The 14,643-nt window shown below is 37.1% G+C and overlaps 1 protein-coding gene and 1 long non-coding RNA gene across 3 annotated transcripts; both read left to right on the top strand.

Moving 5' to 3' along the window:
- Positions 1-396: 396 nt before the first annotated feature.
- LOC141600267 (uncharacterized) lies at positions 397-1,826 on the top strand. Its single transcript, XR_012524279.1, has 2 exons — positions 397-808; positions 1,229-1,826. It is a non-coding gene; the product is annotated as an uncharacterized LOC141600267 (long non-coding RNA).
- A 3,291-nt stretch (positions 1,827-5,117) lies between these two features.
- On the top strand, positions 5,118-11,418 carry LOC141600266 (DEAD-box ATP-dependent RNA helicase 15). 2 transcript variants are annotated; one of them, XM_074420461.1, is made up of 12 exons: positions 5,118-5,219; positions 5,398-5,517; positions 6,518-6,618; positions 7,040-7,212; positions 7,439-7,670; positions 7,784-7,902; positions 8,575-8,631; positions 8,708-8,892; positions 9,982-10,126; positions 10,220-10,303; positions 10,428-10,491; positions 10,934-11,418. In XM_074420461.1, the coding sequence occupies exons 2-12, from the start codon at positions 5,402-5,404 to the stop codon at positions 10,942-10,944; spliced, it is 1,287 nt and encodes a 428-aa protein (XP_074276562.1). In that variant the 5' UTR covers positions 5,118-5,219; positions 5,398-5,401; the 3' UTR covers positions 10,945-11,418. The 2 variants fall into 2 exon arrangements, with proteins under 2 accessions (XP_074276562.1, XP_074276563.1); XM_074420462.1 differs by having other exon boundaries at positions 5,134-5,219; positions 6,913-7,212.
- Positions 11,419-14,643: the final 3,225 nt, after the last annotated feature.

Here is a 14,643-nt window from a genome sequence, read left to right as displayed (position 1 = left end):
ATTAATCGGTGTTTGCGAAACATGCGAGATAAGAATGATATGTTAGTTATAATTACAATAAGTTGTGAATTATACTAACTAATATTAAAATGACCATTTTATGTAAAAGTAATTTAGAATTACTAGTCAAAATGTTAAATGTGATTTATTTAATTGATAAATGATAATTAATTTGTTAAATATGCATTTTAGATTAAATGTGACATAAGACATGTTACATGTCACATGACACACATTTGTACAAATGACAAAAAATAAAAAGAGGTCCATTTTATCTCAATGACCGAAATATTGGAGTAGGTTATGGGGTTTGTTTTTTGTCTTATCCATGCTAATGTTATGATGATTATATTTTGCATGAGTTAAGCTACCCTAGTTACATGAGTTAGTGAAAAAGAAAGAGCATCTTCACTTTTTGTCTTCTCTTATGCCCAACCGTGGGCTCTCTTCTTTTTCTCTACATTGAGACTTGTTCTCTTGCATGTGTAGACTACTAATCATTCTAATAATTTTGTGAGACAAAAATTCCTTAAAAAAATAAAAACTCTCTCTAGAAATCATATGATAAAAATTAGTTCTATCATAATATATGTTCTATTAATCTAGCATTGTACTAGAAATACATTTAAGGTTTACAAATATTATATACCTAGTTAGTGTTGATATTTGTTTAAGGGAGTGTCTTGGGTGCATCTCTTTAGGAGGATTTCTACTCTTGAAATTTTTGGAGGATCATCCTAATACATAAGCTCAAGAACAAGTGAGGTAGGAGACTTCACTTGTGCCCAAAATGGCCGAAAATAAGATGGTGAGAAATCGATTTTTTTTTCATCTCTTTTTATTAAGTTTGCATGCATAAGATCATGTATTTATTTTATGACCAAATAAATTAATTCATATATGAATATGTATAGTTTTGAGTTTAAAGAAACCCAACAGCCTTTTCCATATGCCCATGTTGTTTCGGGTTTTGATTCATTGTGCTTTAAAGTTACTTAGTGGGATTTGCATTTAGATGGGATGGTTGTTGCTCGTGCCCTTGTCCTTGTCATATTGTGTGTTTTCTTGAGGACAAGAAAGGATTTAGCTCGGGGGAGTTTGATTTCATTTCATATATACTTTTCGCCCCTCATTTAGCTCGGTTTTATATTATTATCCGCTCTTAGAAGCGATTTATTGAGCTAATATCGCCTTGGATAATATTTCTTGTGTTTAATGTCTTTTGTAGGAATTGGAGCGGTTTTTCCGTTATTTTCTTACGCTAAGACAAATCCTGAGTAAGACGAGGCTAAAACTACGAGACATGTTGCTACATATGACGTGCCAAGTTCATATTCAAGTCGCTAGTCAAGGGAAAGTGGTTCAAGTCATTTCGAGCAAGATTGAATAAGTTGCGACGGTTTTACTATGCATTATCATGGACTGCTCGCGCCCCCGTCACCATCCCCTACCTCTAGGGGATGCATGCATGCTTAAGTTTAAGACGAAATTGTGCAAGAAGACTATTACTCACTTCCCATATCGGGGTTATAACCCCTAGGTACCGAGAACGCATGCATGAAGCAAGGAGTGGAATTGAACAGTGTGGACAACTGTCCACGTCTCCGATCGGGGACCATGTTCCCTACCCCGGGGATGTATACATTCTCAGTGATTGTTAATTTTTCGACCTCCTCTATATAATGTTTGCTTGTATTATCTAAAACCTGTCTTTATTCCGTCATTTCTATTATGTTCTAGGGTTTATAAACTTTGTTTTCCTTTCTCATTAATTTACATAAGCACTTTAGTTTAATAGTTTACATTTGAACGGGTTCTTATTTAAAGTATTGTTCTTCCAAGTTCTTGTTCTTATTCCTTTAAAGTTGATAATTCTATTCTCTAGTTTAAATTATTATTTCAATTCCAATTACATATTGTTATCATGTTTATGTTTATCTATTCAATCGTTATTAGTTTAATCGTTATTATGCGTGAGTAGTCCTTTAATCTAGGAGCGGGGAAGCCATGTTTCATTAGCATTTTCTACATGTTAGATTAGAGAATTTTATTATCAAATTATTGTTTATATTCATGCTTGTTTCATATTGTTAATCTTTGATTGTTGGCCATAATCATTGATTAATTTGTTATTCATTTCCTAAGAGCGAAAGTCTTGAATTGAATTAGGCAAAACATTTTTTAGCAGATCGGTTTAATTTGTGCGAAAGCTCGTTACTAATCGTTCTATGGTTGGGTAATAGGCCGAAGGAAAATTGCTAATAACCTAAATAACAATTGATTCTAATGTTCATCTAATTTGACACCGTCTTATGCTAATCTATACATGAGTAACCCCATTCCTCCTTGATCTTTTTTTTATAATTGTTTACATCTTTTTTTATAGTTGTTTACATCTTATTTACATAATTGTTTTCATCTTAAACAACCAAATCAAAACCCAAATTGTAACCGACCTTGATAAAATTCGCTCCATGACAACTTGTTTAGTAATTAACTTCCGTCTCCCTGTGATTCGACCCCTACTTCCCTAACTACATTTATTTGTTGTTAGCCTTGCATAAAGTATTTATCTTTGATTAAGGTACGCGACAATTCTATCAATGACATCACTCATCAGGGGACTAAAAAGAAGCTTGCATCCGGCCTTAAAAGCCCATTCAAATATACAGAACCAATCAGGGCTACACCAATTAGCTCTGATTGGATCATTCTCAGGAATCCAAACTCTCTTCTCTTGAGAAACTAGACGCTTGCTCTTCAAGAAATGCTCAAAAGCAGGTTTAAGAAGGTTCTCCTCAGGAAAGGACGGAGAAAGGTGCTTTGCTGGGGCAAAGGCATAATCTTTGTGCATAATAGCAAGAATTTCAGCGGGTGGTTCAACTTCAACCACCTCATCTTCTGGTATCATATCAGGCACATCGACAATATCAGCCATGCCTTCTATTTCAGCAGGTTTTGAAGCAACAACCTTTCTTTTTGGTGATATGTTAATGAGTTTTCAGTTAAAAAGGGGACGGTAATTGTTTTGGATTTTGACTGAAAGAGTTGAGTAAGATAGAGAAGAAAGCAATGGTGAGAAAGTGAAAATGAAAGACGGTGAAAGATCTTTTTATAGGCGGGTTTAAATTTGTTAGGGTTGATGCAAGTGGATGAGTGCAATCATAACTCTCCTAGAGAGTAATGCAACTACCCGCATTTATTCTCATATCCGTTAGACATTTAAAACAGATGGGACTCTTCCATTATCCGGAAATTTGCATAACCTGGTCTTACTCTGGGAAATTCACTTAGACAGGTTATCTCCTTATCCCTGGCCAGATCCAGCAGAAATAAGGAGATAAGGGGCAATTGTTGAGCCAGGATAAATCATGCCTGACTAGGAAACGTTCAGCCTAACAATGCCTGGCAAGGGCAACACTAGCAGCATCCTTGTACCAAGCAGGCACCATCCAGGAGAGGGATATCAGGTCAGGCAAGCTAAAATGCCCTGGCCTGAGAGCAGTTCAGCATAAGTATACATTGGATCCTACAAATTCCGCATGTGATTAAGCAACAATCTTGAAAGAGCGGCTCCTACTTCTATGGGAGACCAAGTCCATGAAGCCTACTATCTAGGAAGCATGACCAACAACCCTAGGAGATATTTTGCAAGAAGGTTATTTCCTTGGAATGAGTCAATAACTACCTCATGCACACTCCCTATTTCCTAGCAACGATCACCATATTCAAATGAGCTAACCATTTGGTAATTTGAAGGCTATAAATAGAGAAGAATACCGACAAACATCACACACAACAACACTCTTACACTTCTACTCTTACTCTTACATTGTTCATACCTTTTGTACTTAGAATTATCATCAAAATCATAGTGAAATTCCCTCCTGACTTGGTGGCCGTGGTTTTTTTCCCATTTCAAAGAGTTTTTCCACGTAAAAATCTTTGTATCAATTTTATTTTACTTTCATTGCAATTAGTATCAATTAATCACGCAAAGTATTTGAGCTAGATCACCCTACACTATAATCCCTGGCAAGATTATCTCCCCTACGTGAAATCTTGATAAAACGGATACCATGAGAAATTTCCGAAAAATAAAAAAATCTACTCCGTATTTAGAGGTGGCAATCTGGTCAGTCAAGTCGGGTCATAGCGGGTTAGCCAACCCTTTCGGGTAGGATCGGGTCATTATCGGGTTGGGTCATTTCGGGTCAAATGATGTATTGGGTCGGTCGGTTTTGAGTCACTTAATTCAATTTTTGACCATTAAATATAGCTTTTAACCATTATTTGGTTTAATTACTCCATTATTAAGTCAAACGTATAAATCTAAACGAAAAAATCATTTTCATTTTGATCAATATTAAACTTAATAATTGCCGGGTCATCAATTTAATCGGGTCATATCAGTATCGGGCCGGGTGAATATCGGGTTGGATCTGGGTCGAGTACGGGTCACTGATCATCGGGTCACGTCGGGTTAGGGGTCGTCGACGAGACGGGTCAGGTCGGATCGGTTTCGGGTTGCAATATTCTTGGGTTATGTTGGGTCGGGTCAGATTTGCCAGCTCTATCCGTATTTAGATCAAATATCTTTTGGGTCAGTTAGTCAAGTCGGGCCGGGTCATTTCGGGTCAAGTGATGTATTGGGTCGTGTCGAGTTTGGGTCACAATAATTCAATTTTTGACCATTAAATTTTACTTTTAACCATTATTTGGTTTAATTATTCTATTATTATTAATATTAAGTCAAACGTATAAATCTAAACACAAAATCACTTTCATTTTGATTAATATTAAGCTTAATAATTGTCAGGTCATCAATTTAATCGGATCAGTATTGAGTTGGATCTGGGTCGGATGAATCATTGATCATCGGGTCACGCCAAATTAGGGGTCGTTGACAGGTCGGGTCAGTTTCGGGTTGCAGTGTTCTCGAGTCATGTCAGGTCGGGCCAGACTTGCCAGCTCTATAGTCTATCCGTATTTATTTAGATCAAATATCTTTTGCCGCAAGCAGGGTAATTAGTAATTATCCCCTACCCATAAGGGTAAAATCGTCAATTACCAATTCCCCAGTAATTCCTTTTGATTTCCTCTATAAAACCCTATCATCCTCCTCTCTCTTTCCTCTCTTCATCTTCCGTTTTCTTCGCTTGCAGACTTTCATCCCCAAAACCCTAACCCTAATCCCCCGATTTTTCATTCTTTCCAAGGTAAGTTCAGTTTCATCTATTAGATCTCACTTTAGTTTTACTTCAATTCGTATTTATCGTTATTTCAATCGAATTTAACTATACAGTTCTGGATCTTGTTGTATATTTTTTAATCTCGATTTCTAGGGTTTATGAATGAAGTGCTTAATTTCATGTTGATTAATTAATTAATGTTCAGGACAATGGGAGAAAACAGAGATAACGACGCTTACGAAGAGGAGCTTCTTGATTACGAAGAGGAGGAAGAGAAAGTTCCTGATTCTACGGTTGCTAAAACTAACGGCGATGCCGGAAAAAAGTTCGTTTTTTTTTCAAATCTACTTTTTAATAGGTTTTCATATCATGTTTATTTGTAGATCTCAACTTTTATTTGTATATGATGATTATCGATATGTTGTTGCTTTAATTTGAAATTCGGTCATGAAACATGATCTACTTGGAGTAAGCCTCCTGTGATACCGTCTCACATCAAAATAACTTCAGACGTAATATAAAAGACAATAGAAACAAAATTACAAATTGCAAATTATTGAGCTTTCTAGTGTAATTGTTCAAAAGATCGAATCTTTGTATTTGTAAGTAGATTAGCAAATATTGGGTCATCAAAGTATTTGTAATCTATTTGTAAATAGATTAACATCTATTGATTTTTTTACTTCGTATTTTAAGTCTTGTGACCTGTTCATAATGTAAGGAATGATTATTGTGGTTTTTCATTTCAAATGATAGTAGATTGGAAACTCCGACATCATCTAATAATCTAGTGCAAGATATCCAATTGATGTTTTTCAACTCCAAATTTTTTCTTTTCCAATGGAAAGTTGTTTATGAGCCTGATCTGATCTTATTGAAGTGCTATAATGTCTGTGTAAGATTGTTGTATGGTCAAAACATACCCCCCTCCGTTTATTTCTTTACATTTGCTTTAAGCAGAAAGAAAAGGATAAACAATGCTTTTAAGAAATATGAAAAGACAAAAAACCTGCTCATGAGAAGAAATAGCAACATGTAGATACTTAAAAAATGAAAACAAAAGAAAATGACATACCTACCCAAATAAGAAAAATTTAAAGAAATGACTGGAACTGGTAGTTATTATTTGCAATAATTATGTGCTGTGTATGACATGGTTTGTAGGCCATTATATGCCTCCAGTACAATGGTCATATTTTGAGTTGTTGTCGTGTATGCACTTCATTATGTCTGAAACTTGCTTGTGTTTGTGTTTGTCAGTTAAACTAGTCAACTTTTTGTTATTTGAAAATTTTGTTCTTATAGACTTTGTGCTTGTCTTGTAGAGGATATGTCGGTATCTACAGTTCAGGGTTTAGAGATTTCCTGTTGAAGCCAGAGTTGCTGCGAGCGATTGTGGACTCTGGGTTTGAGCATCCATCTGAAGGCAAGTGTTTAATCACTGTTTTTTGTTTGGAAGTATTGTATACAAGCAGTATTAATATTAATTTTGCATGGGAAGCTATGTTGATGATGTGTACTAGTCTTTTGGTAATATGCTCATAGGCAGTCAAGTGTTCTGACGGCACCTTGAATAATTACTCCTGTGTTCATTGGCTAATTGATATGTCAGGACAATCATCGACTTGTTTGCATGTTAAGACGATCATCTGTTTTTCTTTTGCTCAATTCCTTTTTTAACAGCATTGTTTTTACCTCTAATTTTTTTATGTACTACCAGGTAATTCACTTCTATAACTCGACTTGGAGCTGTAAAATGGTCTGGTAAACTTTCAATTACAAGGATCCGGAGGTCTTATTGTACTCACTGCGATTTCTCTCGCTCCAATTTTTTGGTATTTCTTCAGTTCAACATGAGTGCATTCCTCAAGCTATCTTGGGCATGGATGTCATATGTCAGGCCAAGTCTGGTATGGGAAAGACAGCTGTGTTTGTGCTGTCAACCCTACAACAGATTGATCCTGTTACTGGACAAGTCTCTGCGCTTGTTCTCTGTCACACTCGAGAATTGGCTTATCAGGTATTGGAGATAATTTCAGACACATTACCTAAGAACAATTTCAGAGGATGTATATATCACCCCACCCACATCGAGGCACTCATATTTCAAAATTCTCATCACTCGTAGTGAATTATGATTTCTTTGCTGTGGATGGGAGGTAGTATATATCATGTTCAAGTTAAAATGTAATACCAATATATTTACAGTGAAATCTAATATCAATATCTGTTTGGTATTGCTGTAGATCTGTCATGAGTTCGAGAGGTTCAGTACATATTTGCCTGGTGTCAAGGTTGCTGTTTTCTATGGAGGTGTCAACATCAAAATTCATAAAGACCTCCTGAAAAATGAATGCCCTCACATTGTTGTGGGTACACCTGGAAGGATACTTGCATTAGCTAGAGACAAAGACCTGTCCCTGAAGGAAGTCCGCCACTTTATCCTTGATGAATGTGACAAAATGCTCGAGTCACTTGGTATGCTTTCTAAGATCACTGTTATTTTCCTGTGTTTTGGTTTTTCCTCTGTTCGGATGTATGGTCTGAATTTTACATCTGACGTTGAAATCTTGATGTGATGGCATTTGCAGACATGAGAAGAGACGTGCAGGAGATTTTCAAAATGACCCCCCATGATAAGCAAGTGATGATGTTCTCTGCTACTCTCAGCAAGGCAATTCGCCCTGTGTGCAAGAAATTTATGCAAGATGTAATGTTTCATGGCCAGCTCTTTTTGAATTATCAGTCTTCCATTTACGAGCTTTCCACAGAAGATATCTTCCTATCTCTATAAATTTTATGGTCCGAGATGCTCTATCTCAGTTAAAAGGGACAACAGTGCTGAGTTATTGAATCCGCTCCACCCACAAGAAATGCCAACGGGATTTCAGCATATTTGTACCATGGCGTTTGATATAAATCTATGCACCAGATACTTTATTTAGTGCGAATTGCCGATATTTGGTGGTCTAGGCAACCCTGCAACGATGGCCGAGTTAAGTAGGTTATAGCTTGGGGGACGGGTTCATCGATGTGCTACCTCACATTTTATTAAAATTTCATGGTTCTTCCCGTGTCTAGTTTTTTATATTAGGTGTAAACTAAGGGTTGGGGTGTCTTCAGTCTCTCAGGTACTTCTGCCTAGGTTGAGTGAAGTGTGTTGTGAGATGGTGAGGTTTTCTGTAAATGAGGTCGTATCTGGACAAACAGTACTACTTATAGATGGTTTCGATCCACAAGTCCAATTATGGTGAAGTGCCTTGACTTTAAGCATCTTCCAGAAGACATCTTGGACCTGAGTGGGATCCTCAATTGCTAAATGGATTCCTTACAATTTAGGAAGACCCTAATATGTTTTACAATAACGTTCTTTTCATTTCAGCCGATGGAGATCTATGTAGATGACGAAGCCAAGTTGACGCTTCATGGTCTTGTTCAGGTATGGGAACAGACGCTACTGTTCTTTGTATGTTATATAATCTTGTACATGTTCTTATTTGCTCATCTTTTTACAGCACTACATCAAATTGTCCGAGCTAGAAAAGAATCGCAAGTTGAACGACCTTTTGGATGCCCTGGACTTCAACCAAGTTGTCATTTTTGTTAAGAGTGTTAGCAGGGCTGCCGAACTGAACAAGCTGCTTGTGGAGTGCAACTTCCCTTCTATCTGCATACATTCTGGCATGTCTCAGGAAGAAAGGTAAATTAGACTTTTCATTTGTTTGTCTGTTTGATTTGTTCTATGAACCTTGGTGCAAGGAGTAGCATACTTGCTATTGGGTTTCTTTCTGCTTCTTTGTGATAATCAAAGAGATGAAAGTTGGCTATCATTTTAAATGTTTTTACGCGTTACTAGATCGGGCCAAGCAAAACTGACCTGACCTTGATGAGTCATGACTCATGATTACCAGACCCGAAAATGCATAACCTGACAATAACCCTAAACGACCCATCTCACCCAAAGTACTTGACCCACAATAACCCTAAACGACCCATCTCACCCAAAGTACTTGACCCACAATTTACCGGATCCAAGAGGACCCAGAGTGGCCTGAAATGGCTAATTTTATGTCATACTTAAATCATCAAACACTCTATATTACTCCCTCCGTCTCGGTCATTTGTTGTCCTTTGGTTTTGGCACAAAGACCAAGGAAAGAGGAGAAGGCCAATAGCTAAATGACAAGTGGAACAAATTGAGTGTGAATGATCAAATTACTCATCAAGTTCATTCTTAAAATAGAAAGGACAACAAATGACTGAGACACCCCAAAATGGAAAAGGACAACAAATGACCGGGACAGAGGGAGTAATATTTAACTTTGCAAAACTCTTATCAAAAATGGCCAGATACTTCTAAATAATCGGATTGGAAGCAACTTGAACGGAAGTGACCCTTATTCGGTATGAAGCGATCTGACCTGACCCAAGGCTTATGACATGCCTGAAATGATCAAGCCCAAACCGACCCGACCCATACGTGTTACAAATGTAGGGAATGGGGGTAAATTTTTGATAATTTAAACCCCTTTAAATCATGAGTTTGTTGAGTTAATTTTTTTTTGTTTAGTTTCAAGTTCAGATTTTATTTGAAATCTGTATGTCCGTCTGCTAGTGTAGCCTTATTTGTAGTTCTTGTAAGATTAGTATTTAGTGGTGGCGGCCTTATGTTGCCACTAGTGCATTTCCTTTGTTCATGATTTTTTTTGCTGTAAGCTACTATTTTGTTTTAAATTTTCTGCTGTATGTTTTAACTGAATCTTTTGGACGTTTTTACTGATTCTGCTAGGCTGGCTCGCTACAAGGGTTTTAAAGATGGCAAACAACGAATCCTCGTTGCCACTGATTTAGTTGGCAGAGGTATTGATATTGAGCGTGTTAACATAGTTATTAACTATGATATGCCGGATTCTGCCGACACATACTTACATCGGGTTGGTACTTACTATAATTTTCTGTTTTTAACTTAGTTCTGCTTTGGACGGGCACTCGCTTATTTTTAATCATTTTTTTCCCGTATATTGTAGGTTGGTAGAGCAGGGAGGTTTGGTACAAAAGGACTTGCTATCACTTTTGTGTCTTCTACCTCAGATTCGGAAGTTCTCAATTCGGTGAGCATACTTGTCTACCTGCATTTTCTGTATTTTCCTTTTTGGAGGGTCTATAATGGGGTCTCGTTAGTCTCATGATCGTTGACTATTTTTGGCTAACTTGGAAGAATGCTGATTTTTGCAGGTGCAGGAGAGGTTTGAGGTGGACATCAAGCAGCTGCCGGAGCAAATTGACACCTCCACATATAGTATGTTTCCTCTCTCAATTTGTGCTTCGTGCTCCTCTATTCCCGCTCCTTTCTTATGTATGACTGTTCTTCTCAGTGCTCTCATTTTGTGAGATGACGTAGAATTTGTTTTTTGAACAAATACCCCCCCCCCCCTCCTCTTCCTTCTTATGCGGAACTCTCTTCTTGGATTGCTATTACGCTGGTAGCTTTCCTTTGCGTTGTTCTAAATGTTGCTTAATATTCTATACAACTCTGGCTCCTCATATAATGCTCGCATACTGTGGTCCAACGGTCAAACACTCTTGCCTAGGTATTTCCCATATAAGATTTGGACACCCTCATGTAGTGGATAAAATTAACGAATTCTGTGCAACTTGGATTATCCCTGAACTTTTCTGATTTTTTAATGGGTTTTTAGTTGATGAGAGAAATTGCTGACTTAATTCCTTTTATATTGTAGTGCCATCATAAGACCTATCTGGTTGGGCATCTAGCTGTGCGAATCACGGTGCTGACTGCTCTACTCTTGCGATATAGTTGGCTTCGGTGAAAGATTCACCCTTGGAATTATCAGGATGGTGCAAAATTCTGATGTGTTTTGCTTTGCTTGAACTACTGATGATAGTAGGGGGTGGCTTTCTGGCCTCTACCCTTGAGGTTTGAATTATGTGTTTGAGCTCGTGGCATTGTATCAGACTATTAAAACTATTTTAGTTTCCGTGAAGCAAGCACTTTTCTATTTTCGAGTCTCAAGTTTCATTGTGGCAATCTAGAGTTTCATTGTACACGCAATATGTTGTTCTAGATGGTAGTGATGGTATATGACTTCTATAGACTACATTGACTGTTGACATGGTTGTGTCATTAGCGTACCTCTAGTTTCTGTTGTATGTTTTGGACGTTGGACACCAGGCCTACAGTAATGCTGATTTTTATTTACCATGAGCTTCCACGTGTTAAACCCATAAATAAATAGATGAGACTTGTACATAGAAACATGTAGTGCTGAATACTTTTTGGAAGTTTAAAAATCCCCCACAATTTTCTTTGCTAGAAAGTATAGCACCCATGGCATTGTATCTGGCCGGTCATGTATTCTGGTCAAATATTGAACAAGGCCGATTAAAGACAGGGCAAGGACGAAGGGGATGTACTTGACGATGGGTTAAGAAAACAGAGGTGATTAATGGAGACCATAGTTTGCGTAAAATGTCCTATGATAAAATATACTCTGAAGATCTCCCATCCTTGGAGATGGTTGATATTTGTTCACTAACAAAGATATACAAACTCATAGGTTCACAGTCAATAACATCTTCGTTGTAAAGTATAATAAGTCAATGAGATACATTGATGGGTGGTGGTGAGGGCCCATATTAACTATTATGAGGTCTTTTTTGGTAATTGATATAATCATAGGTTTTGTCCTAATTATTCTTTTTGGAATGTATTTTGACATAAATTGGAAAAAGTACATTAAAATTCAAATATAATAAATCAAATAATTCAAAACAACTCTTAAAAGTAACGGGGTTTTAGCGCTCTAATGTTCAATTCATTCCAATAAGTTATGGTCTTGTAAATCCCGCTTCTGTAGTTGCTAATGTGTGATCCCTGACCCAAGGAAGAGGGTGTAGACAAGGAACTGGAGGAGAAACTAAGACTTGTTCTCCTTTAGCATTGTTACACACGGCATGTATCTTGATTTGGGATGTACTTGACGATGTTATGTCAATTTTCTCCATGAAGATGGTGGTGTAAGGCACCGTGCTACTACAGTTGAGGCTAATTGCCACTTCGCTTGCTGACGTTCCCTTGAAACCTCTGTACGTTATCCCACTGATCGCCACGGCCTGTTTCTGTTCTATGTCATATTGCTGATAATCATTTACAGAAAGTTAAGAAGTCATGTTTTTTTTTTTTTGGTTCGACAATTGGAAATAAAGGTTCTTACATAATAGCATAGCCCAATAAGCCATCCTTATAAACTCTAGAATAGGCATAAGTCATGTTATTATTACCTGAGTTTGACGACCACCACCTCGACAACAGTAAAATTGGTCTATGATAATTGGGTTCTGTACATTTACGAGAGAAATGTCTTCAAATGTGATATTCCTTGCATATCCTGATCCACCCTGTGTACACAATGGTAAAGGAATTTCAACAATGTTTTTCCAGAATCAGTATGAAACTTTTTGTACCATTAGAGATCTGATGGAAAAAATCAAAATGGCTCACTAAAGTCCGTCTCTTAACATTTGCTCAACCATTTTGAGAGATCATTGAAACAAAATGAGCGTTTAAATTTGAGAAAATTATAATAGTATGAAAATAGGAGAGTATTCATGACCTGCCATGTTTTGATTCTAGCGCCATTTGAGCTTCCTGTAAAGGTGCAGTTTTGTATATGCACTTGTTCTACTATCGCATGTTCACCATTTCTTCCTAGGCTTCCAATGCTGAAAAGACGAATATATATATTATCAAATAGTTTTACTTCTTCTGTAGAAACGAATGTCACACGTGGTGGAAAATTATGGTAGACGACTAACCTTATACAGTGACCAGGGCCACAAGTCACCCCAGTCACAGTAATCCAAGACGATCCTGTTCCTATAGCTATACAATCGTCACCTGTAGCGATAGTAGAGTCACGGATTTGAACTTGATTGGAAGCGTTAAGATGAATACCATCAGTGTTGGGAGTGTTAGCAGGAGCTTGAATGTCGATGTTTGAGATGGTAGAATTATTACAGCCAGTGATTGATAGATGGGCTCTTGGGCTGTTGATGTGTTTTGTTCCTTGTAAACGAAGGCCATTGCAGTCGCAGAATGTTGGAGCCTGTTTTAATTTGTGTCATATACTCCGTACTCCGTATTAGAAATACAGACATAAACAAATCAGACAGAGTTAATAGAGATGGTAATAGACACAAGATGATCCTTACTTTAGGGTTGTTACATGACGTATCATCCTGCAAAACAATCAAGGGCAACTATATAAATTTCTTTAGTTGTTACTGAAATAGTGTCCTGTCTCGGTCATATTCGCGTCTATCGAATTATACATAAGTCTTACGGTGTGTTGATGGTGGATGGGAAGAGAAGTTTTCCACCAAGATGAACCTTGACCATCTATCACTCCTGATCCATCTACAATGAGGTTGGTAATGTGTTGAAAAACTAGCCAACTATTGTGATTGCAATTTTTCCAGCCATCGCGGTGACTTGGTGCTACCCAGTTATCATTTGATACAATTATGAGTTCCTTAAAAAGAAATACAATTACGAGCTTGGCGATACTGAATAAATAATCTAGGCACCTGAAGGTGAATGGTAGGTGAGTTGCAAGGACCAGAGAATGTAGTTGGAGTGAGCAAGAATGTCTTTGCTGCTGGAACGGTAAGGGTAGGAATGTCATTTGTCACAGCAGCTCCACATACCAGTCTCCATGCTTTCACAAATGCCTTGAAAACATATATATATGCATGTGATGTTACTAATATAATATGGCATGGTTCATTAGGAAGCAAAGCAATTCATGTAGAGGTTATTATTCATATATATACTTGAGTATCATCGTGTTTTCCGTCTCCGATAGCTCCATATGTAATCACGTTAAAGTTTGATGGTCCATCATCAATACAAGGATGTGGAGCTCCATTGCTTAATTCAAGGGAGACATGCAGTATATACACAACTACTATCCCCAAGTAGCAGCCCTGTATAAAATAACAATTGTAATTATTATTCAATTGTACCATCCACTAAATGAATTAATCTTCTTGTTTGACTTGATTTCGGGTGTACATGATTGGCAGGTTGGCTATCAAGTATACTCACCCGGTGCGTATTAAAAGTAGCGGCTGCAGGTTTCCTCGTCATAAAAAAAAAAACGCTATTAAAATAAGACCCTTTTGTATGATGGTGTTACAAGAGAAATTGCATTTTAAAAAGTTCTTGTTTGACTTGATTTATAACAACATACTCTCTCTGTTTTCTATATATGACTTTCTCACATTTCGAGACACACACTTCTCTCTTCAATATCTCTCAAATTATATGCTTAAATATAGTGATATGTATACTCATATGAAAGTTTTTCATAAGGAATTTAATGGTATAATTTATGTAATTTTTTACCAAATATATTCTTGTAAATATTAA

This window comes from Silene latifolia, chromosome 9, assembly GCF_048544455.1.
Source record: "Silene latifolia isolate original U9 population chromosome 9, ASM4854445v1, whole genome shotgun sequence".
Lineage (NCBI taxonomy): Eukaryota > Viridiplantae > Streptophyta > Magnoliopsida > Caryophyllales > Caryophyllaceae > Silene > Silene latifolia.
Note: the sequence above shows the minus strand (reverse complement) of the source record. Positions and strands in the feature narration are given on the sequence as shown.